This window comes from Halictus rubicundus, chromosome 10, assembly GCF_050948215.1.
Source record: "Halictus rubicundus isolate RS-2024b chromosome 10, iyHalRubi1_principal, whole genome shotgun sequence".
Classification (NCBI taxonomy): Eukaryota; Metazoa; Arthropoda; class Insecta; order Hymenoptera; family Halictidae; genus Halictus; species Halictus rubicundus.
In genome coordinates this window covers 12,463,435-12,485,571 of record NC_135158.1, presented here as the reverse complement: position 1 = coordinate 12,485,571, position 22,137 = coordinate 12,463,435, and the positions used below count along the sequence as shown (strand labels likewise).

At 45.7% G+C, this 22,137-nt stretch overlaps 3 protein-coding genes across 4 annotated transcripts in view; 1 reads left to right on the top strand and 2 right to left on the bottom strand.

Annotated features, from left to right (window-relative positions):
• The window catches only part of LOC143358116 (disintegrin and metalloproteinase domain-containing protein 10), a 67,040-nt gene extending 54,368 nt beyond the window's left edge, over positions 1 to 12,672 (top strand). The window contains exons 5-19 of one of the 2 annotated variants that reach the window (XM_076795020.1): positions 1,792 to 2,035; positions 4,422 to 4,571; positions 4,756 to 4,940; positions 5,615 to 5,755; positions 6,273 to 6,397; positions 6,871 to 6,999; positions 7,203 to 7,371; positions 8,078 to 8,247; positions 8,337 to 8,504; positions 8,600 to 8,727; positions 9,132 to 9,246; positions 9,336 to 9,470; positions 9,576 to 9,600; positions 10,172 to 10,405; positions 10,526 to 10,660. In XM_076795020.1, the coding sequence (XP_076651135.1) occupies positions 1,792 to 2,035; positions 4,422 to 4,571; positions 4,756 to 4,940; positions 5,615 to 5,755; positions 6,273 to 6,397; positions 6,871 to 6,999; positions 7,203 to 7,371; positions 8,078 to 8,247; positions 8,337 to 8,504; positions 8,600 to 8,727; positions 9,132 to 9,246; positions 9,336 to 9,470; positions 9,576 to 9,600; positions 10,172 to 10,368 (2,081 nt within the window). In that variant the 3' untranslated portion in view covers positions 10,369 to 10,405; positions 10,526 to 10,660. Of the gene's footprint in view, positions 1 to 1,791; positions 2,036 to 4,421; positions 4,572 to 4,755; positions 4,941 to 5,614; positions 5,756 to 6,272; positions 6,398 to 6,870; positions 7,000 to 7,202; positions 7,372 to 8,077; positions 8,248 to 8,336; positions 8,505 to 8,599; positions 8,728 to 9,131; positions 9,247 to 9,335; positions 9,471 to 9,575; positions 9,601 to 10,171; positions 10,406 to 10,525 lie in introns of both variants that reach the window. The other variant, XM_076795019.1, reaches the window with a different exon arrangement.
• Positions 12,673 to 15,108: 2,436 nt separating this feature from the next.
• Positions 15,109 to 18,005, bottom strand: LOC143358134 (uncharacterized). Its single transcript, XM_076795052.1, has 3 exons — positions 17,588 to 18,005; positions 17,324 to 17,462; positions 15,109 to 17,251 (listed from the first exon to the last, which is right to left on the bottom strand). Exons 1-3 carry the CDS (start codon positions 18,002 to 18,004, stop codon positions 17,055 to 17,057), a joined length of 753 nt encoding a protein of 250 aa, XP_076651167.1. The 5' UTR covers position 18,005; the 3' UTR covers positions 15,109 to 17,054.
• A 752-nt stretch (positions 18,006 to 18,757) lies between these two features.
• Positions 18,758 to 22,045, bottom strand: Abs (ATP-dependent RNA helicase abstrakt). Its single transcript, XM_076795026.1, has 10 exons — positions 21,716 to 22,045; positions 21,363 to 21,636; positions 20,956 to 21,301; positions 20,739 to 20,872; positions 20,500 to 20,656; positions 20,269 to 20,431; positions 19,747 to 20,047; positions 19,501 to 19,650; positions 19,241 to 19,423; positions 18,758 to 19,171 (listed from the first exon to the last, which is right to left on the bottom strand). Exons 1-10 carry the CDS (start codon positions 21,746 to 21,748, stop codon positions 19,035 to 19,037), a joined length of 1,878 nt encoding a protein of 625 aa, XP_076651141.1. The 5' UTR covers positions 21,749 to 22,045; the 3' UTR covers positions 18,758 to 19,034.
• Positions 22,046 to 22,137: the final 92 nt, after the last annotated feature.

Genomic DNA, 22,137 nt, shown 5'->3' with positions numbered 1-22,137 from the left:
AAGACTGTTCTTCTGGATTTTTTTCTAGCCCAGTGGAGCGACCTAAAATTTTGAGAAAAATCTGTGCGACACAGCTAGGGTGTAGCTAATGTTTGCTTCTTATTACATTGGTATACCTTAAGTGGTTGCCGAGGAACATGCTTCTGAAGTTAGGAGGCGTTTCAACTTTAAACTTCAGATTTATCTCAAAGACTGTCCTTTTGGATTTTTTTCTAGCCCCGTCGAGCGACCTAAAATTTTGAGAAAAATCTGTGCGACACAGCTAGGGTGTAGCTAATGTTTGCTTCTTATTACATTGGTATACCTTAAGTGGTTGCCGAGGAACATGCTTCTGAAGTTAGGAGGCATTTCAATTTTAAACTTCAGATTTATCTCAAAGACTGTCCTTTTGGATTTTTTTCTAGCCCCGTCGAGCGACCTAAAATTTTGAGAAAAATCTGTGCGACACAGCTAGGGTGTCGCTAATATTTGCTTCTTATTACATTGGTACACCTTAAGTGGTTGCCGAGGAACATGCTTCTGAAGTTAGGGCTGTTTCAGGCACGCCCATCAGTCTCGTTCCGCGGACAAGCGAGAAATATTCTGGATCCGTGAAGAACGGATTCACGGGCGGTATGATTATCCTCGGCGCGAGCTGTCACGCGTTATTTCTCGTCGAACGAAACGATATTACGTCGATAACGGGAGCCATCGCCACGGCCAATTCGTTCCGGGCGGGCGGAAGGAACGTCGATCCATCGGCAGATAAATTCCCTCGATCGCCGGCTAAGCGGCAAACCCATCGTCGCGTGTACGGTCTGCTCCGGAAACTTTCGGAGCGTGTGGACCTCCACGGTTTCGTAGATTAGCTCTCCTGGACCGCATCTGTATCTGCAGATTTCGCAGATCCGAACCTATCGAGTCATTAACGCTAGATTTACGGAGCACTAAAAATGACTATTTTACATTACTTTACAAAAATAACATGCTTGTATCTATCAAAATTTGTGGCCATCTTTTTAATAATATATGGCCAAAGAAATCAATTCGTTAAATAATTCCTCACGGATGCATCTTTACAATCCCAATATTCGTAAATTAAAAATATTGGAATCCGTCATTTTGACGGGTCCCGTAAATCTAGTGTTAATATCCGACAGCTCTGTCAACGTAATCGCTCGCGAAATCCTTGGGAAAACAGAAGAAACGGCAGAGTTTAGAATTTAAGGTAAAATAGAATAGATAGGTTGTTAAACTGGGGTTAAAAAATTGGTTAAAATTTACCTTCCCCTTTTAAACGGCCTCGTTATTTATTCTCATCGAGCTGTTCTTCAGAAATATTTTAGTACCGTCTCGATTTAAACCTGCGTCTCTAATATTCATATCTGGAATATTCTGTTCAATACTGTACATAGAAGCAGTCCTACATTTTTAATCGGCCATCCTTAGATTCATTCCTTTTATTCTGATTCTTGACTTTTTCATAGTGTTATTCTCGCTGCTTGGATCTTACCACATGAACAGGAGGAAAGTACAAGAATGTCTGATTCATGGTACCGTTTTAAATAGAATGATAGTTCAAAGGATACCGGGGACTCACCGGATCAATATTTCCCATTCGACGAATTCTAGAAACCATAATTACTCATCTAAAGTCGCCACTCTATCTATGAAAAAAATTCCGTCTTTTTCTGTCAGATTTGTTCGCCAATGTAGACAATTGTGCAGCGTGTTCGAAAGAAAATTATCATGTACACCTGGTGATGATTAGGTTGGTCTCTCACCGAGCATTTGTGCACTTTGTTGTTGCAGAGGACGAGAACGCCGTGGTGCAGGGGATCGTGACGGAAGACGGCTTGTTCGACGGCAGCGTCGTCACCGGATTCGAGGAATATTACATCGAGCCTACCAGCAGATACTTGAATAAAGATGAGGACACGTCACCGTCCTATCACAGCATAGCTTATCGTTCCTCGGACGTGTTGCCGCCAAGGCGGTCCCTATCGTGCGCGAGTCATCACCTGCATCACGGGAATCTTCAGGATTCCTTGAAAAGGTCAGCGAGAAAAATCTACCGTTCTAGCCATACATAGTCACGCAGCTAAATATATCCGTGAAATGTGTCTAATTTACTGAGCTAATCACATGATTCATCCGCTGCTTTCTCGTTCGCAACTCTCAAACTTTCGATTCGAACATTTCCACATAGTCTAAATCAACCTGGACGTAACCTGGGCCTAATTTGAGCAATTTCATAATTACAATATTCTTTGACTTATAAATTAACGACATGCAGAAAATGAGTTTAATTTTCTTCGTGTGATATACAAAATCGAACAGCTTAATGCCAGAGAAGGAATTGTACAAAAATTTGAACGTGCTTTTAGGAATTAATCTATTTTATGAATGTTCTCTGTTTTGTATACCGCGGAGTTAGTCGATTTGGCAAACGAATGACCAAGGAATAATTTGCGAACGATCAATTCCGGCTTGAACGTGCAAAATGGACCGACACAAAGAGTAATCCGGTAGCAACAGCCGGCAAGCGAACGAAGACAAGCGCCCTGGTACAGGCAACCCCTCGTGCTCCGGAGTATAATGCTACGCTTCTGCCCCTCGCGCCGCAACCCGCTGTACTCGCGGGTAGAATTGGACAGCAATACCAGGGGTCGCGGGTACAGGGTCGAATCTTCTCGGGGAAAATCCTAGTTAGTACTGTAGAGTGTCTCCGAACGAGGCGCGGATTTTCCAGGTCTCGTTATAGGCGTGCTCATTAACGTAACAAGGTAACAGCTCTAAAACATCCGGGGTAAATCGCGTTACGTTAACCGAGGATGAAAATGGATATAACGAGAGAGAGAGAGAGGGAGAGTTAGAGAGTGAGGGGGGAGGGAGAGAGAAAGAGAGAGAGGGTGAGAGACGATCTAAACGTCTGCATCGTCTGAGGTTTATCAGCGCCGGAACACCGAGGCGCTCCTCCTTCAGTGTTAATTTCGTTACCGATTCCCCGGGACGCGTTATGTTCGTAGGCGTGCGTTAAACGCGTTAGAACCGCGCCGAGGGCTGTAACAAGGTTTCAACCGCGGATCCTCAAACATTCCCAGACGAATCGCCGGCGATTAAATTAACGCCGAGCGTAGACGGTCGGCTCAGAGTTCTCTGTTGTGCACACGCTTAACGCGAGATCGGTATCTTGCCTGCAGGCCGTCTGCTATTGTTGTAACACCTGTTTGTCGCACTGTTGTTGTCCATAGAAAACCTCGCGATCCTTCTTGCCTCGCGCGCCTGTCGACTGGTGCGTCTCGGATCTTCTACGACCTCGAAAATTCGTAAAACTCGGTCCTCGGATATTAACCCTTTGCACTCGAGTGGTGACTCTGAAGCACCACTCGAAATTATTGTGGCGTTATTTCAAAGAAATTGCAAAAAACATTACAAAATATTTGTTACATTAAAATATAACAAATATATTTACTACATATATACTTTTACATACTTATACTTTACTATACATATACTTATACTTATACTTATACTTATACTTATACTTATACTTATACTTATACTTATACTTATACTTATACTTATACTTATACTTATACTTATACTTATACTTATACTTATACTTATACTTATACTTATACTTATACTTATACTTATACTTATACTTATACTTATACTTATACTTATACTTATACTTATACTTATACTTATACTTATACTTATACTTATACTTATACTTATACTTATACTTATACTTATACTTATACTTATACTTATACTTATACTTATACTTATACTTATACTTATACTTATACTTATACTTATACTTATACTTATACTTATACTTATACTTATACTTATACTTATACTTATACTTTTACTATATATTTACTTTATTTATTTACTTTTTATTTATTTATATTTTTTTTATATTTGTTAAATTTGTATTTAATAGATCACTAAACATTTCAATATTATAAGTGGAAATCGGATCAGTTTCGTAGGAAGAAAATGAAACTATTCCAAGACGGAAGAAAAACTTAGTTTCAGAATGAAAATAGCGCCGAGAGTGCAAAGGGTTAACTTTTTGGGTTTTCGGTGCTTGTGCTGTGCCAGAAGCCCGTATTCGAAAAGAGATAAAAATTGTTGCTCGATTGGAAACGCGACCTAGTTAATCGCGGCACAGTAGAGCGGCAGGGTTGCGTCAGGTCGTCTCGGTGTTAATTTCTGCTTGTCGATTACGAGCACCTCCGCCTCCTCCGCCGTCGCCGCGTGTGTCCGAAGGAATCTATCGAGCATTCCGATCGCGCGTTCTCTCGCCGCGCGATCGCCCGCGCACCGCAAGAATTCCGCTTCTCGGCTTTCCTGCAGCGGATTCGCTTTCGCGGGCGACACCTTGTCGTCCCTCGTCTTGAACACTGGTTTTATATGTTTTCCAGGGAGCAACGGCAGCAGCGGCACGACCACGGGAACGATTCCCGGGCGTTTTACGAACCTTTGCTCGGCGAGAACGTGGCTCTCTACTCGAGGGAGAACAGCGCGCGGGTTTTAACTTCGGAGAAGGATCGCGCCGCGGCACGTACCGAAACGTGAGTTCCCAGCCGAGCGTCGGAAAATCACGAGGATCTCCATAGAACGTAGAACAGGAGCTGAACCGAGTTTCAGAACCGAGCTGCTAGGCCCGGACCGTTTTCGTTTCGCCGATTCGTGAAAATCGCGGGACGAAATATCCTCCGGGGACAGACAGATATTTGCAAGTCGACTTCGTTTCAGAAACAACGGGGATCGTATCGCAAGACATCTGCACAAACGAGCCACCGTCGATCCAAGGAAGACCACCTGCATGCTCTACCTGCAAGCCGATCATCAGTTCTTCGCGCGTTACGGCACAGAGGAGGCCTGTATCGAAGTGATGACCAGACACGTGCAGAGGGTCAACTCCATCTACAGGCACACCGGTACCATTTCTAGCTATTTCGGTCACCCTAACCGCCGATACTTTCACTTCCTCCTGGTGTTGCGCCCTCGCTTTTGCAGACTGTTCAGTCTGGCGCAAAGGTGAAATTCAAGAATTTTTACTGGCGGAACTGTGAAAGCTAGGCGGATGATACTTGCGTAGAAAAATTCTTCGGACTCTCCTCCATACGATAGTAAATTTTTCTGTAACGTTACGAGCATGTGAACGTGTTTGAGTAATTCTCAAAGAGACCTGTTTCCGAAGCAAACCTTTAAGTACAACTCAAAAATGAACTATTTCTCATTATCCAATGATCAACTGATTTGGTTTGCACCATTCTGGCGTTACACGGCTCAATTGTCAGCATAGAAAGAATAAATATTTCCGAGCGAGATAAAAGTGGATGGACACCGGTTTTTCACGGCGAAGCAAACAAGTTCACGGTAAGGATGCGGTGATAATTGTTCGACGTCGAGCAGCAACGTTCAGCGAACGTCACCCGAGCACGCTTAACGATCCCTGTTTGAAATGGGATTAGCCAAGTTAGTCAACGCCAGGAGGAGGCCCCCTCGGCACGGCACATCTCGGGATGCTTAATCCCGATCTCGCCCGGTTATTAAGAGCCCCGGGGAGATAGAACGGATCCGGAGAAATCAGATTCTTTATTGTTCGCAGATTTCAATCAGGACGGTCGACCCGACAACATCGGCTTCATGATCAAGCGTGTGAAAGTTCACAGCGAGGACGCGCTCAACGATTCCAATTATCGATTCCCCGGCAACTACGGTGTGGAAAAGTATCTGGAGCTGTTCTCCGGTAAATAAATCCCCTCGTAACTCGACCGTTCTCATATCCTCCGGGTTTCGAGGAGAAAAATCGAGGAGCTACCAATTTAATCATTTCGATGTTTGTGTCCGGCAAACTCCCGTGAAACGATGCTTATTCTTCTGGTCGGGGACTAATGAAACCCTAAAAAATAGTATTTGTACGTTTGTGCAAAGCTATGTTAACTCCAAGATCAAACATTTTTTTCTGACTTATGTTAGTTCCATTCTATATGATTTTCTTCGTTTTATGGATATGGAATTGATTAACACCTAAATGTAATATCTAAATGTTGAGTAATTCATTAATTACGAACTTCAATAATGTCAACAATATTTGAATAGCGGTAAACTCTTGTGCTAAGGGTTAATATCAATTTTAGAGAATGTGTAAATTAGAAGCTGAATGGATTCAGGCTTGAAAGTTGACAGACAGTTAAGAGCACGTGTGCGCACTAGCAAACTTGAATCAACGAGTTAATGAAAACGTTCTTTTGTCATTTTTGCAGAGGAGGATTACGACGCGTTCTGTCTGGCGTACATGTTCACCTACAGGGACTTCGAGTTGGGCACGCTCGGGCTCGCCTGGACCGGCGATCTGAAGAACGCGGGTGGTGTATGCGAGAAGAATGGCGTAAGTTCCGCTAAAAACTTGCGGAATTTCACCTCGCACTGAGGCCATAGTCCCGAGTGCTTGTGCGAGCCAGCAGAAACCCGAAAACATTAACGGCATTAACAACAACAAAAAGCTGTAATTTCTCGGACGGAAAACATCCTGTCAAAGTAAAAAGTCGAGTTTATGGCTAGATTGAATCCAATTTCCTAGCATTTTGCAGATTGTAAACGAATTTGTCGAATTCTTCGCTTTTGGTAGACGTGGCAGTCAAAGTGTTAAACGGCTAATATCATTCCTGATCTAATTCCAAGAAAGTGTTCAGGAACGGTTTCAAGAATGTGCGATTCGAATTTCCGGCTCCTGGCCGTTTATGGTCCCGCATGTGCGTCCTACTTGTAATATCAGTTGCTGGCTCGCAGACACTCGCTGGAACCTCGGTTTCAGAATTAAGGATGAACGTCGCCGCCTAAATGTATGCCGAAACTTTGCAGTTCTATCGCAACAGCATGAAGTCTCTGAACACCGGGATAGTGACTCTGCTGAATTACGGGAAGCACGTGCCGCCCGCAGTTTCTCACGTCACTCTGGCCCACGAGATCGGTCATAACTTCGGCTCGCCGGTGAGTAGCCCCTGGAACAGTGCTATTCGCGCGCGCGAACGAGTTTTGCATAGTTTCCGGGGCGCGCGGAACGTAAAACGTGACACGGTTGGACAGGTGTCCGGTTTTTTTTCTCGCGGCGACGACCGGACCCGGAAAAACAACCTCGATGGAAGAGAACGGCCAACTGTCGATACACGAAGTGGCACTTTACTTTGTTCCAGCACGATCCGAAACAATGCACGCCGGGCGGGGAGGACGGAAACTTCATTATGTTCGCTCGCGCAACCAGCGGCGACAAGCCTAACAATAATCGTTTCAGCCCGTGCAGCTTGACTGCCATCAACCCGGTTCTGAATAGCAAGGCTCGCTCACCGAAGGGCTGCTTCACTGGTCAGTAGTCTCTCTCTCTCTCTTTTCCGCTTTCTCTCTCCCTCTCTCTCCCTCTCTCCCCGAAGCTCGTTAATTTTAAATAGCCGGGTCCCGGAACGCGATTTCATTGTCCGCGCGAAAACAATTAGGAGACGCGGCTATTGACAGTCGGCGATCGATGCTAATGAAACTGGAGCTACAGGAAAAATAGCTCCCGAGTCGCTGCGCGAATAATAATAACGTTGTTTTTAATAATGCTCCGGCAAGACGAGGAAGAAGAGAAATAAGAGAGAAAAACGTCTAGAATGGTTGTTGCGCTCTTTCAGTTGGAGAACGCTCCTGGACCTAAACTGCTTTGGTAGCAGTTAATTTCAGAAAAAGAATCAATTATACACCGTTTAAACTACCTAGCTGTCCCTCAACGTTTATTAACTTCCTTCTCGAGCTTCAGTTTCATTTGACTTTGTGAGAATTAGTTTTGAACAAACTGACCTATAAAACTGGAGAATTGCATAAAGACCCACAGACTAGAGGTTCCAAAATGACTGTCCAAGCGTGGACAGGTGTGGATAGGTATGATTGTCTCTGCGAGGACTCGTGCCTCGTTTCTGATAAAGAAAAAGGAGTTAGATTACTATCCCGTGGGAGAAGTCCGACTAATCTAGTGAAAGGCTAATACCAGTCAAATCAGGGAAGGCTAATGCTGACGAATCGACGGTGTTTTCAGAACCGCAAGTATCGTTATGCGGGAACGGCGTGGTGGAGGAGGGTGAGGAATGCGATTGCGGCTGGGAGGAGGATTGCAGGGACTGGTGTTGTTTCCCTCAGCGTCGGTACCCGCCGCCAGGTGAAACCCCGTGCACCCACAAGCCAGGAGCGATTTGCAGCCCGAGTCAGGTACGTACCAGTCCCGAAGCACGAGAAAACAACCGGCGCTTAAATATCTCCCCCGTCCTCGGTGGTGAAATCGCGTGTAATCGTTGCAGGGTCCGTGCTGCACCGTCAAGTGCAAGTTACGGTTCGGAGACAAATGCAGGGACGACAATGGATGCCGGGACGCGAGCTTCTGCGACGGCCGCACGCCCTACTGTCCTCCTTCCATCAACAAGCCCAACAAGACGATCTGCAATCGTGAATTCGTATGCTTTATGGGGGTAAGCCTGTGCCCGTGTGTTCCTCTAGCCGACTGCTTGTAAACTGCAACTGCAACGTTTCTACAGATATTGTTTATCTCTTACCGCCATTGCAGGAATGTACCGGCAGTATATGCCTCGCGTACGGCTTGGAGTCTTGCCAGTGCATTCCCGGACCGAACGACCCGGCCACCAAGGCCTGCGAACTTTGCTGTCGACTTCCTGGAGAGAATCAACCCTGCCTGTGCGTTGGCAGACCTCTTTCCGCCCGAGCGTGCGTGGTTGCATTCCAAGGGGTCGTTCAGAGAGGCTACAACGTCTTACCGACACGGTTCAAATGCAAATTAGACATTTTTCGAGCTAAAGTTGAAGATGATCTTGAAAATTTACCAATTCTTCCAGAGCAAGTAATCGTCTCGATGTATAGAAAACCTTAACTAAAAGTACCATCTTACTGGGAAATGGACTTGCCCAGTTTCTGCACCTAAGTTTTCAATTTCACTTCATTGATCTGTTCACTGGCTCAATCCTCTAAAATTTTTGCCCAGCACAATTACCCTCTGAAATGCTAACCACACTCGGTAAGGTGTTCTGTGTACCACTATAGTGCCAAGAAAGTTGTACTAACTATGGTCTCCACGTCCATAGATCATCCTTCGATTGGAACTCGCCACCTTACGACATTCCGGACATGTTCTCGAAGCCAGGGACGCCGTGTAACGACTACAATGGTTACTGCGACGTGTTCCAAAAGTGTCGAGAGGTGAGACGTCACCATCATTCAATGTTCCTCTTCGTCATTTGTCTTCGTCCCGTTCCATGGTTTGCTTAATGCGTTGTTGTTCGTTGTAGGTGGATCCCAGCGGTCCATTGGCTACTCTGAGGAAGCTGCTGCTTTCCGACGAGAGCCTGGCGACCTTCCGTCGATGGGTAGTGGATCACTGGTACGCGGCTGCTTTCATAGTCCTCGCGGCGATATCTTTACTGGTAGGTATCCTCGCGTTGGCCTCGGTTTCTCCTATCTACATATATAGAGCCAACGTTCGTGTAAGGTAGCGGACGATATTACAGTGTCAATCATTTTCACGACAGAAACGGTCGAGGAGACGTGACAAGTGTAAGTTCTGCGAGAGGGAGAGTAGAGTCTTGTATCCTGGCGATGATCAGACTCGCGACGTTCATGCGATTTCTTCAGCGCCTAGAACAATCCTACAAAATCACAGTAAATTAATTTCACAGAATAACCAACGCCAGGTCGTTCTGTATTCAATTTTAACGAACCTCAGCGAAATCTGCTGAACGTTCATAGTTTGATAGTTGGACTGCGGATTTGTATGCAAAATAGAAATTTCTCGAAGATAAGTTAAGGAAAATACAACAGTCCCTAAATTCTTCTGAAGTTGTTACTGTTTTATATTTCAGGCACTCGTTTTTCTCGTAAACGCATGAAATCCGCAGTCTACTTAAACCAATCGCTAGTTAATAGAATCTAGAACCGCTAATGTTCGTCTCCCGATCATTGTAAGCTGTTTGGCGATCATCCGACAGTACCAGGAGAGATTTCAACACTGTAGAACGTAATTTGTATCCGTCATCATGCTGTTAACATTGTCAGAGTTGACGTTCTCCATGGTAGCGCTTGTAAAGTTCCTGAGGACAGGCTTTCACGAGACTTACGTGTAATGCAGGTTGCAAGCACGAGGGTGCTGGGCAAGCGGTCGGACCTCAAGCTGAAGTCAGTCACGATAATACACAGCTCGACGACGGAAACGGTTCGGTTGCCACCGGAGGGCACCGAGGGGGTGACAGTGCATCCCCCGGCAGTGAGGGCAAAGCTTCCGCTGAGCAGAAAGGTCAGGGAGAAGAGGAGGCACCGGAAGCATAAGGACACAGTGCACGGAAACGCCGACAAGACCGTCAAGGTGAGAATGGGGACAGAAAATCTATTAGGGTCTGTAGACTGCGGATTTTATGCAATTTATGACAGAAATGAGTTTAAGAGGTTTATCTAGCCGCGATACTAACACCAGTCTCGTTTAAAGGATGCGTCGAAGAAGAAGAAGCCGCCTCAGCCGCAGCCGAAGAGAGCGCCGGCAATCCCTGCGGAAGACTTCGCCAGGAAGCGATCAGCAGAAGCAACGGCAGCTGTGGTTCCGGAGAACAAGCGTAAGAAAACGTTCCCAGCGAGAGAGAAGCAGACCTCGAGCAACGCGGCGGCCAGTAACTCGGAGAGCGACAAGAGCAAGCGAAAGAAGCAGCACAAGAAGGAGGTGATCGACTATTCCGCGATCCAGGCGGAAAAAGAACCTGAACCAAACGCGGACCCGAAGAGCAAGGTTCGATCCTGGCTGTTGGCTTCGTCGCAGTGTAGACCAGAGACGATTAGAACAACCGGCACGGGTCTGCCGAAGAGCAAATCGACTCCGGTTGGTCTGACCAGCGCAGGAATTAGGCTACCAGCCACCAGACAGGTGAACGTCTCGCGACGACCTCCGGAGACCAGGGAACCAAAGCCTTCGCCTGCGAACGCTGCGAGAAAGGAGAGGGCGAAGCTGCAAGTGGTGTACAAGCCGCCGTTCAGGTTCAGCGTGAAGCTGAAGAAGTCAGACAAGGTAGCTCAAGTGCCTGCCCAGCCGGCGAACGCGAGCCACCCGAACGGCAGATCGAAGCTGCCGAGGGCCGGGGTGTTGCTCAGAACCGCCAAGAAGAAGGACAGGGTCAGAATAGGCAGGGCCAGACAAATAGCGCCTACAGGAATCGGAAACGGTGCGGGTGATTTACCTGAGCCGGCCAATTCTGACCTGCACACTGTCCCATCCGACCTGGAGGTGCTGCTGTCCGAGAGCGAGTTCCTCTTCTCGGATACGTGACACCGTCCGCAAACCATGATGTTCCGAACGGGGCTTCTTAACTGTTATCACGGCGATTCCGACTCGTGAGACGGCCCCGAAGAAACTTTACTCCGAGCGACTGCTACGGGGAACCGAAATGTCTAACTGTTACCATCCCGTGGGTAGTGTAATTGTTTATTGAGATGTTAAAGAGGCTCGTTTAGAAGTACTTTCGATTGCCATATTTTTGTAGAAGCTTCCCTCTATGCATTTCAAGATAGTATCCCTTAAAGAGTGCACATGAAGCATTCAGATTGTATTTAACCCATTGAAAAAGAAAAAATCGTTCGGGATGATAGTTGGAAATTGCGGTCCTTCGTAACAGCTACTCTGGATAAAAGTTCTTCGGATCCGTCTCAATCAGAACCTTCGTATAACAGTTTTAAACAATTATTTTCGGAACCGTTTCAAGCCTTGGTTCCGAGGAATCCCGTCCGATTCCATCTTGTAGTTTTGCCTTGATCTCGCTGACAACGAGCATGGTACGGTGGTTCTTGCTCTTCAACGCAAACCAACCTTGAATCGTGACACTTTTCAACCTCCATAACCGAGGACCTGATTAGACACCGTAGAGAATCAAAAATGCAATGAAGAACGCTGGTTGTCGGCGAGATCGAGCAACGGAGAAGCACGGCTCGTTTTCGATGCACGATTCTGCCTCGTTTGCGTCGCTCTACCGGTTTGATTCTCATTGGTTGATCCCGGGGGAGACGTGGCAAAGGGCCGGGCCAAACGCGCGACGCTAACGAGGAAAAATCGTAGCTGTTAGTTAGTGCGCGGCTGCCGCACGTTTTTATTCCGACGACTAGGACAAAAGAGAAACGCGAAAGCCCCGAAACGAGCTTTTTCAGTTCTACCGTGCTGGAATTTATTTTTCTACGGGTATGTGTAATGCGAAACGCAACCGCCGCGCGCGTATTTACACGTATTGCGTACGCTTTCGCTCTTCTTCACGTCTTCCTAGGGTAATGTGTACGCGCGTCAGTACATATACGTGTCGTGTGGACGATGACGGTACCGTAGGACATAGTACGCGTTTTTTAAATGGAAGAATGCACCTCGTAACACCGCGCGCCAGTGCTAGTTTCACACGAGACCCAAGCCAAGTTTTCTTCTTCCAAGGAAAAGGGGCCAAATTCAACTTTTAAAAAGTCGAAAGACTACTCTACGCGCGAGGAGAAGCCGACGAACGCGTTAGATCTCGCGCAGAGTGTGCCGACAGTTTCACTCGCCTGCGGACTTTATGCATTTGACAGTACGGAACAGTGACAACAGAAGATTAAACAATTTGAATAACATCAACACGTTATCTGGCGAATGTTGCCCTATCAAAATGGTAAAAATGTCAAAATGGTTTGCGTCGGAATTTTGGGACACTCTGTAGCTGTAAGATCGATACGAGAAATGAATTACAGCATTCCCTCTGTAACGTCGCGTTAGAAAGCAGATCAAATCGTTTCTGTTTCTCCTGGACGCCTAGCTGAGCGTTCTGAGGAGAGAGACGTTACAGAGGGAATACTGTAGAGCAGTTTCTAGCGCGATATACCGTCGTATTTGCAGGACTATAAAAGACACTTGTAAACTATCGCTGTATCGTGCCTATTATAGTACACCGCTCTTCGAAACTCGGATAAAAGGGATCTCGCAGTCAGAGAGGAGAACACATTGCTTTTCTGGCGACGATAGTCGTCAGAGAGACAGGATGTCCGCAGGCAGAGGTCCTCGAACGTGTCTGTACAGTTGGAAGTGACGATAGCGAGGGCGGCTGGACCATAATCAGAAGCTTCGCCCTCTGAAAAACTTCCCTAAAGTAATTTTAAAGAGTCTAGAAATCTAGAATTCTCTGCATAAATCTGAACTTAATATAGAAACAGCCGTCTGTCAATTCATAAAATAGATCTTTTTCTTCTTCTGATTTCGAACAGACGAAAAGAGATGGTCAATACATTATTTTCGACTTAGTAAAATCATTAGAGAGAAAGAGCACATTTCTGCGGACAATTTTCATTTTGCGCAAAGATCCGTAATCATGAGAGGAGCTGAACCTCTGCTTATGGTCTCGCGTTGTAGCTACGCCACTGCATCGTTGCGTCCAAGTGTGGCGGGTCGCCTGCGCTTGCTGTTGATCTAACGTACTATTCTCATGGTTCCTATTTGGCCGGCAACTCCTAACATTGCGGTGTAAACCTTGCCGGATCGTTTGCATTTTCCAGTGCATAAGTGATGATGATGATGATGTTGACGACGACGACGGCGACGACGACGACGACGACGACGACGATGATGATAATTATGATGATGAGGATGGTGTCGACGACGTGAACGGGAGCTCGTCGAGCTATTTATATTTTTGAGACTGTATAAAGAATACGAGATCGACGAACGACACGCTCTACTAGCTTCCCGTGAGTTTCATTTGCCCCGTCGGATCGTGTGTAGATCAATTAGCTAGACACTCAATCGCGGTGCTATTAGTCGATACTCGGTAAAACGGATTCTTTCTCGTCCGCGAGACAATTCCCCCGCCGCTTTAATTATAAAACAAAAGAAACTCCAAGAGCGCAGTCCACGAGTTTTAAGTTCCTCTCTGTCGCAGATCGCTTCGGGAATCCCCGTCGTAGACAAACTACTCAACGCCATTCCGAATCTATCCGGCCCACGTCTGAGATGCTCTTCTGCCTCTTCTCGTTCATTATCCCGCGGACTTTTGCGATTCCAAGAACGGTGGAAGTCCGGATTCGCTTTGAATCGCATGAGAATCGCTACGGGCGCTCCCGTTGGCGGTATCGTTCGCAAAAATCTCAAAACGATTGTACACCGCCGATGGGACGCGCGAAATCGTTTGAGTGCCACGCTGGTCGCATGGTCCCGCTATTCGTGACTCGGAATCAAATCACGAAGCATCTGACGTTGAATAGAAAAAATGCTGAGTCTAGGGCCGACAATTTGGACCAAGCACTCAATTGGCTACGTACTTAAATTCTAGACAAAGATTTTCACATGGAATACAGTCGGCGTGATCCCGTTGTACAAGTATAGTGTCAAAGTATGTTATGCCTAGAGCTAGGGCTAACAACTTGGGCCAAGTCCTGAATCGAAAGCCCGCTGAACTCCTAGGCGATGATTTTTATGTGAAGTCAACGCAGTCACGCTGTACAGATGTAGTGTCGAAAAATGCTAGGGCTAACAATTTGAGCCACGCGCGTACAGCGCGCTTAGGGGGCGTAGCCTGAGCACTTTTCGAGCAGATATTGAAGAACGTGGCACTCGAACGGTTAATTAGAAGACGGGGGTGGGCGGACCGTTTCTCCGATGATCGCGAGGATCCCGGACAAATACTGCCACGGAACGAGCGTGAGAAATCACTCGGTCCTCGTCTCGACCCTGCTCGTTTGCTCATCTCCGATTAGAGCCGGCTGCCGCGATGCGAAACGAGCAAACACAGAGTCCGCTTGTGTCTATACATACGTGCGTGTGCGTGTACTTAAACCGTAAGGATATGTGATTTTACTGTTACGCGAGTTTACTAATTACACGTATAGCGGCCGCGCGCGCGTGGCCACCACTTAATTGACCCATTGGCCTAGTACCGTCTAAGCAGTTAGTTAGATATACTCTCTCGAACGGGCCGCGAGCGTCCCGTTGAATTTCTACCCTTTGTTTCGTCAGAAATCTCTAGAAATAAATTAAAAGACAGTGAGAGAGAGAGAGAGAGAGAGAGAGAGAGAGAGAGAGAGAGAGAGAGAGAGAGAGAGCAAATGTGTCGATAAGCAATTAAAGCGCGAGTCAACGTAGGCGAATGGGTTGCGTAAGGAAATGTGATTTTACTTTTAAGACCGATCTGTGTTACATTCCGGGAGACTTCGCCGGTTCTGCGCCAGTGGCCATGTCGCCTGACACCCTTGTTGTTCAATTGTTACCCCCCCCCCCCCCCCCCGACCCGGGAGAGCTGTTAGGCAGACGATTATTTAGTTCGCTGCAATAATAAGCAGCTGTATAATAGGCCAGAGCCGCCCGAAGATATACAGATCCCAGGCGTTAGGTGTAGATTATAATACTTGACTCCCCCAGCATATCCGTTTTTATCGTAAATCGCGTAGGAGATCCACGAGGAAACGATCAGACCATTTTCTTTTTCCACGATCTCAGTGATAACCGAACTGCGGATCTTTGTGCAACGAGAAAAACGCATTACACGATACAGCCCCCTTTGCACTCTCGATCGTTTCTCAGATTATCCCACGCGCTCTTTTATAGTGACACAGTTGAAACCAAACAAATCCTCCGGGGAGAATTAGATAAATTTCTGACTTTATCTACTTTCAGTTGAAAATAGCATTAACACTTTTAGAGCCGACGGAGTGCAAAGGGGTAATACTATAACAATATTTGAACGCGTGTCTAGTAAAAGGGCGTATGTTACATTTTGTGAACGTCTAGTGCCATTGTTGAGTACTAAAAGCTTTCCTAAAGTAGTTTGTACATCTCGTTGGCACTCGTTGCACGGAAAAGTCCATTTCAGATAACTCGTGACATACGCCTTTTCTCCAGACGGTCGTTCATTTGTTATTCGCTGAAACCATTCGCGAACAGGATGGAATTCGACTCGAATTTGCATAAACTTCCGCAGATTAATTTTAGTAATTCCAACGCGAATCAGTTGTTCGCGGGCGTCCATTTTCCTCGGTTAACGACCGATTAATTAGAGAGCGACCATGGCGACTAGCCAGTTCACCGAGGAAACAAAACTAACGTTCGTACATTTTATAGTCATCCCTCCGACCACTCGGGTGCTCGTTTATTTCGCTGCTCCGAAAAACCGTTCCCCGCTAGCGAAGCCAGTGAGAATGGGATGTATTCGTGATTCGGGAGGGTTCCTGGGACCGGAAGTGACGGTTGTAGCGCGGAGGGTCCCCAGGGAACTCTTCCCCAACTGCCAAGAAAAATCTGATCGGCGGAACGGAGACACTCGACCGGTTCCCATCCGATTTTTCTCTAGTTGAACACGCCCGAGGCGCGACTTTTTTTATTTCATCACTGGACTGCGGGTGTTATGCATCGATGCCGTATATTATTACCGTGAAAAATCTGCAAAATCTGAACGCGATTTGCATTTCGATTTAACCCTTAGTTGGTGTTGTTGTACCGCAAGATTTAATCGTTGATTGATTGCTAGGCAATTTTATAATCCTCGCTTTCCTTCGGTGCGAAATATAGTTAAAATTGGGGCTCTTGTTATCCGGATTATTCATTGTAACTCGAAATCCGAATTCGAATATCCGAAAGAAGATATAGGTCCTCGTATTCGGATCCGGATGTCGATCCGAGTTTCGAGTTACAACGAATAATCCAAATAGTGAGAGCCCTAGTTAAAAGAGTAGTTCCCCCTCGAATCTTCGGCGTTAATCTCATTGTTGTCAAACCAACTAAGAGTTAAGCGAGCCGATTATTTTCTCAAGTTCTTACGCGAGCCTGGCTTGTCACGTGGATTTGCATGAACACCCGCAGTTTACTTATTACGTACTTGTATCTTATATAAGATGGGGCTGCTGTATTTTTACACGGACTTTGTACAAATAACGAGAGCCACGAAAGCCGCGAGGGCGACGCCGTTCGCGCACCATTGTATATAACTATATACCAATAAATAGACGTAGAAGAGTATCTTTCAAAGGGTCGTCTATTCCTGTACCTTCTTCAAAGCACTCTCGGAAAAACATTTTGCTCTCACGTTTCCGCAAACTTCGCTGTCCCCGCGTTTTCCTTTGCCATCTTGTCTTGGTGCTTGAACCTTGACCCGCGTACGTGCGGTTTCGTCTTCGAATCGCAGTCTGTTCTTCGTTATAGTCTCTCTCAGCTCGTTTCCGTACCGTAGCACTGCAAGACGATTAATCCAACAACGGTGTTCCATAGTTTACACGCAAAAGCAAGTGTGTAGATTAAGAATACTTTCTTCTCGATGCTTTTCTTCCTTTTCCCTCTCCGCTATTTCAAGCTTTTTCCGTTCCTCGACAAGGTACCTCGCAAAAGCTGCGTCGATCGCGTCGTCCTTTGCTTTTCTCTCGGCTGCAGCCCTCCGGTGCCTCACCTATAATTATTTTAGACAGTGGATCGAACCTTCAAAATCCTATCTTACAATTAGATGTGCGTTCTTCAACGCAGGTGGCAACATTTCACGATCCACAGATTGAGAAACGTTTCCGTAGACATTACCATATCCTGCAAAAGCTCCTTTGCCATTCGTTTCTTCTCCAGCGCCAGCCTAATCACCTCGTTAGCCAGTTCACTATCTTTCTCAGCCAGGAGCAATTCCCGACAGATTCTCTCGCGCTCCAGTTTCTTAAATTCCGCGTCCATGATCTGTTTCCCCACCCTTTCCGCCATTGCTTCCTTCCCTGATTGTGTATCAGTCTTCTGCTCGGCTTCCTTCTTCTGCTGAGTCTCCTTGTTGACGATGATCTTCTCGATTTCATCGTGCTCTCGCTTCAGAACATCCCTGCGCTTGCTCTTCCAGATCTGTCTGGCCTTCAGAAAAGCGTCCCTCTCGGCTTGCAGCAAAGCAGCCTTCTCCTTTTTCTGCTTCTCCGCCTCCACTTCCTCCTGGCGCAAAGCTTCCCCGGCCTCTTCCATGATCTTGCGTTCTCTGTGCTTCTCTTCCTCCAATTCGCGTTGCCTGCGACGATTGTCGATCTGCTGGCTCTGCAGTTCTCTCCTGTAACTCAACTTCTTTTTCAGCAGCTGCTCCAAATCCTCCACGTCGCGAAGTTGAAAGGTATCGGGCAATTTTAAACGTGTTGCGTCCTTTTCTTTCTCTTCGGTCAGCCTTGCTTTTAAATCCTGAATTATGTGGTCGGGAACTATCGGGCGAGTGTTCCTTGCTTTCAGCTTCTGGAAGGACTCCTGTTGCTCGTGATCTGTGCGAGGAAATATATTTTTTTGCACAATCTCAATAATCGTAAATCAAACATATCAGTACCAGTCATTTTGACGAGTACCGTAAACCGATTGTTAATTCGGAAATTTACGTTTGCGAAGCGCCAACTCTTCAGCAAGTTTCTCGTCCCGTTCCATCCCACGTAACTTCAAGTCAAAGGCCTCTTTGGCACGCTGCAGCTCTTCCGCTTCCGTCGCAGCCCTCCGCTCGATGTGCTGTCGACGCAACCGTTGCTTTATGTCACTTCTCTTCAACAACAGTCGCCGACGGTTCGCCATCTCGTCTTCCTTCCTCTCCTTGATCTTCTGCAGCTCTTCAAGATCCACTTTCACCTGCATCTTGAGAATTCACTGAGAAATCCCTTTCCTGTTGTACTGTCAAACTCCGTATCGATGCCGGAAACATACACGCATCGCTTGCGAAACATTTTAAAAAATTGGACACGCGTGTAACTAGCGTAATATACATTTTATTCGCTTACGAACTAATTTTTAAAAATAGTAGGAAATTATTTACACGTTTCAGAATGATTTCTCCAGCCCTTTCTTTATTCTGTTTCTACCAACTATCTCGCTTTGAACCGACGGACATTAATTTGAGATCGTTTGAAGAAAAATATAATATTTCTTACAGTATGGAAAAATAACTAACGTTATGCATAAGTCACTGTGAGGTGTAGATTTGTGTGACGAAAGAGCTAGAGAAAGTATACAGAAAATATTTGATTTAATAGTCGGCCGCGTTGCTGGCCAAATAGTCCCGACGGCCAATGTTCGACGCCTGTTTGTTTTGGATTGCCTCCAGCTTCGGACACTCCGTAATTCTGTGGCCGAGACCACCGCAGTAACTGCAGCCACGTTCGTCTAAGACATAACACGATTTGTCAATAAATAACCAATTGATGAATTGCAAAAGTAATCGAAGAATCTTACCTCCCAAGTTGAGGTACTTCTCGTTCTCGGAACAGAGCTCCAACAGAAACGGTGGAACCTTCTGTTTCGCTTCCATGAGCAAATGTTTCAAATCCAACAAGACGGACTCATCGTTCGCCTTATTTATGAAAGTAGTCGCTATTCCTGTACGCCCAGAACGACCAGTTCTTCCGATCCTGTGCACTGTAATCACCATAACGTAAAGCTCGTTAAGTAACATACCATTTCTTCCACGCTCTCGTGTACGTATAATAACGTACCATAATTTTCCACGTCGTCGGGCATATCGTAATTGATCACGTGCTGCACATCGGCGAAGTCGAGACCCTTAGATGCAACATCCGTCGCAACCAGCACATCTTTTCGACCTCCGCGGAAAGCTTCCACGGACCGTGATCTTTCTTCTTGATCTGTAACAGAGAAATTTTACTAATGATTCCTCTGCGCAAAAAACAGCCTCGAAAATAAGAGTACCTCCTTAATACCGCTTTTTAGCGATCCCATACCTTTTCCGCCGTGTATCGCCACCGCCTCGACACCCTTCAGCAACAAATATTCGTGAATAGCGTCTACGTCTTGTTTCTTTTCCGCAAATATTAATACTGGCGGTGGAGTCTTTTGCAAGCACTCCAGCAGATATACAATTTTAGCTTCTTGTTTAACATATTCCACCTCCTGGATCACGTTCATTGACGCTGCACCGGCACGACCCACGTTGATCGTCACGGGCTTCACCAGAGCGGAACGAGCAAAATTTTGGATCTTCTTCGGCATGGTCGCGGAAAACAGTAACGTTTGTCTTTGTCCCTGAAAGTATGCAATTTTTTAACATACAGCCATAGAAAAATACTGCAAATTCTAGGAAATTCCGATCTATTCGAGAACCCTAATATGCCCAGGAATCCCTAATCTCGAATAAAAATTTTCTAGAATCCGTCCAAAACCCGAATAAAAGTCTCGACCCGTCGCGGCCCGACATTTTCGTGTTCTCGCACACCTCTACAAATATCGCGTTGCAAAATGATTACCCTGAAGAACGAGAAAATCGTTCGCACGTCCTCCTCGAAACCCATATCAATCATGCGATCTGCTTCATCCATGCACAGGTAACGACACACGCTCAGCTTCACCATTTTCTTGTCGAGCATGTCCATCAAGCGTCCAGGTGTGGCTACCATGATATGTACGCCCCTGTAATCAACACAATTGCATTATTGCATAATACCGAGAAGTCGCTTGGGTATTAACAATTCACGTACTTATTAATAACTTCTAAGGACTCGGACACAGGCACGCCGCCAATAGCCAGGCAGCTGCGGATTTCGGGGCAGCCAGCTTGACGTAAACTATTTGTATAGTGTCTAATAATATCGTAGGTTTGTTTCGCTAATTCTCGTGACGGACAGATGATAAGGCCTGTAAGACAAAAATGAGCACAAACAATACTTCCTCATAATCGAACTCTTTAATTCAGTGAACAAAATATGAAGATATTCACCGTATGGCCCCTCATTTCTTATAAACGGCATTGCTACTTCCTGCTCCAAGCAGAACATTATAATTGGTAATACGAATACCAATGTCTTTCCGCTACCAGTGAACGCAATACCGATCATATCGCGACCAGATAATCTACAATGTTTGGAAAATAGAATTAGAATAGTGTTCTACCGAATCGAGAAAGAAATATTGATGCTTGTAGAGTAGAGACTAACACCGTAGGTATCCCTTGGACTTGAATCGGTGTGGGTTTAACGATGCCCTTCTGTTCCAAACCGTTCAGGATCCCCCTGTGGAATTTCATCTCCTTAAAACTCTTGAGAGGCGGTGGAACATCGTCCCCTTCCACCAAAATTCTGAGCTTCCTTCTGAGCCTCTCATGCCTCAATTCGCCAAGAGCTAACACTGCTCTCGGTGGTCTCCAACTGGTTTTTATTGGATCTTCGTACTGAATACCCTTTGCCAATTCTGCTACACCCATCAAAGCCTTGTTTTCCGCTACACTCTCCAAGATCTTCTCTTCCTCCTTCAACTGCTTCTCCATAGCACTCTCTTTCTTGGCTAAATATTTCGTCGATTAATTAATTTGTATTTAAATATGATTTCGTTAATAAATATATACCTTCCGCCAGTTTCTTTAACTCTGTATGCTGGTCCAATAGAGAAATATTCGACTTCCTCCCCCATACTTGTCCATCGTCGTCGTCCGCATCGTCTCTCTCATTTTCACTGCTACTTTTTCCAATGATACCAGCAGCAGCTTCGTCTTTGAGCTGTCCAAGCTTACCGAGTTTGGCCAATCGCTGCTTCTTGCGTTCCTTAACCGGTACGTAGGGAACATAATCATCATCTCCTTCCACAGGACTACCATCCCGCCCTTTTTCTCTTCTATACTTCTGCATGAGAAAATAAATTAAAATTTAGTTCAACAGCTGTTAATTTAAACCCGAAAATATATTCAATCGATAAACTAACCTTTCGAGGCACCTCATCCCTGTCTTGTGACATTGTTGCAAATTTGTTGAAATATTTCGCAGCCGACGATATATTCAAATAATTGATATATACCTCCAAATATAGGTATACGTTTAAATTTACCTACTTCTGTCCATTATTTAACATTAGCAGTTGGTGAAACCTGTACCGTAATTTACTCCAAAACATTACACTATTTCCAAACTAATTTATCGAGTGTGAGCACCCTCAATGTTATAGATATTGATCACTTTTTAAAAACGAACCACTGTACATATATTCACAAATTATATATACATATATTCAATTTAAAAGCGTCTTGTAAATATTTTTATTACATTCAATTCGATACTCGATAACCCTCGATTCACCGATAAATCGAACAATTGTTCGAATCGAGATTTATCAATTCAAAATTTGTT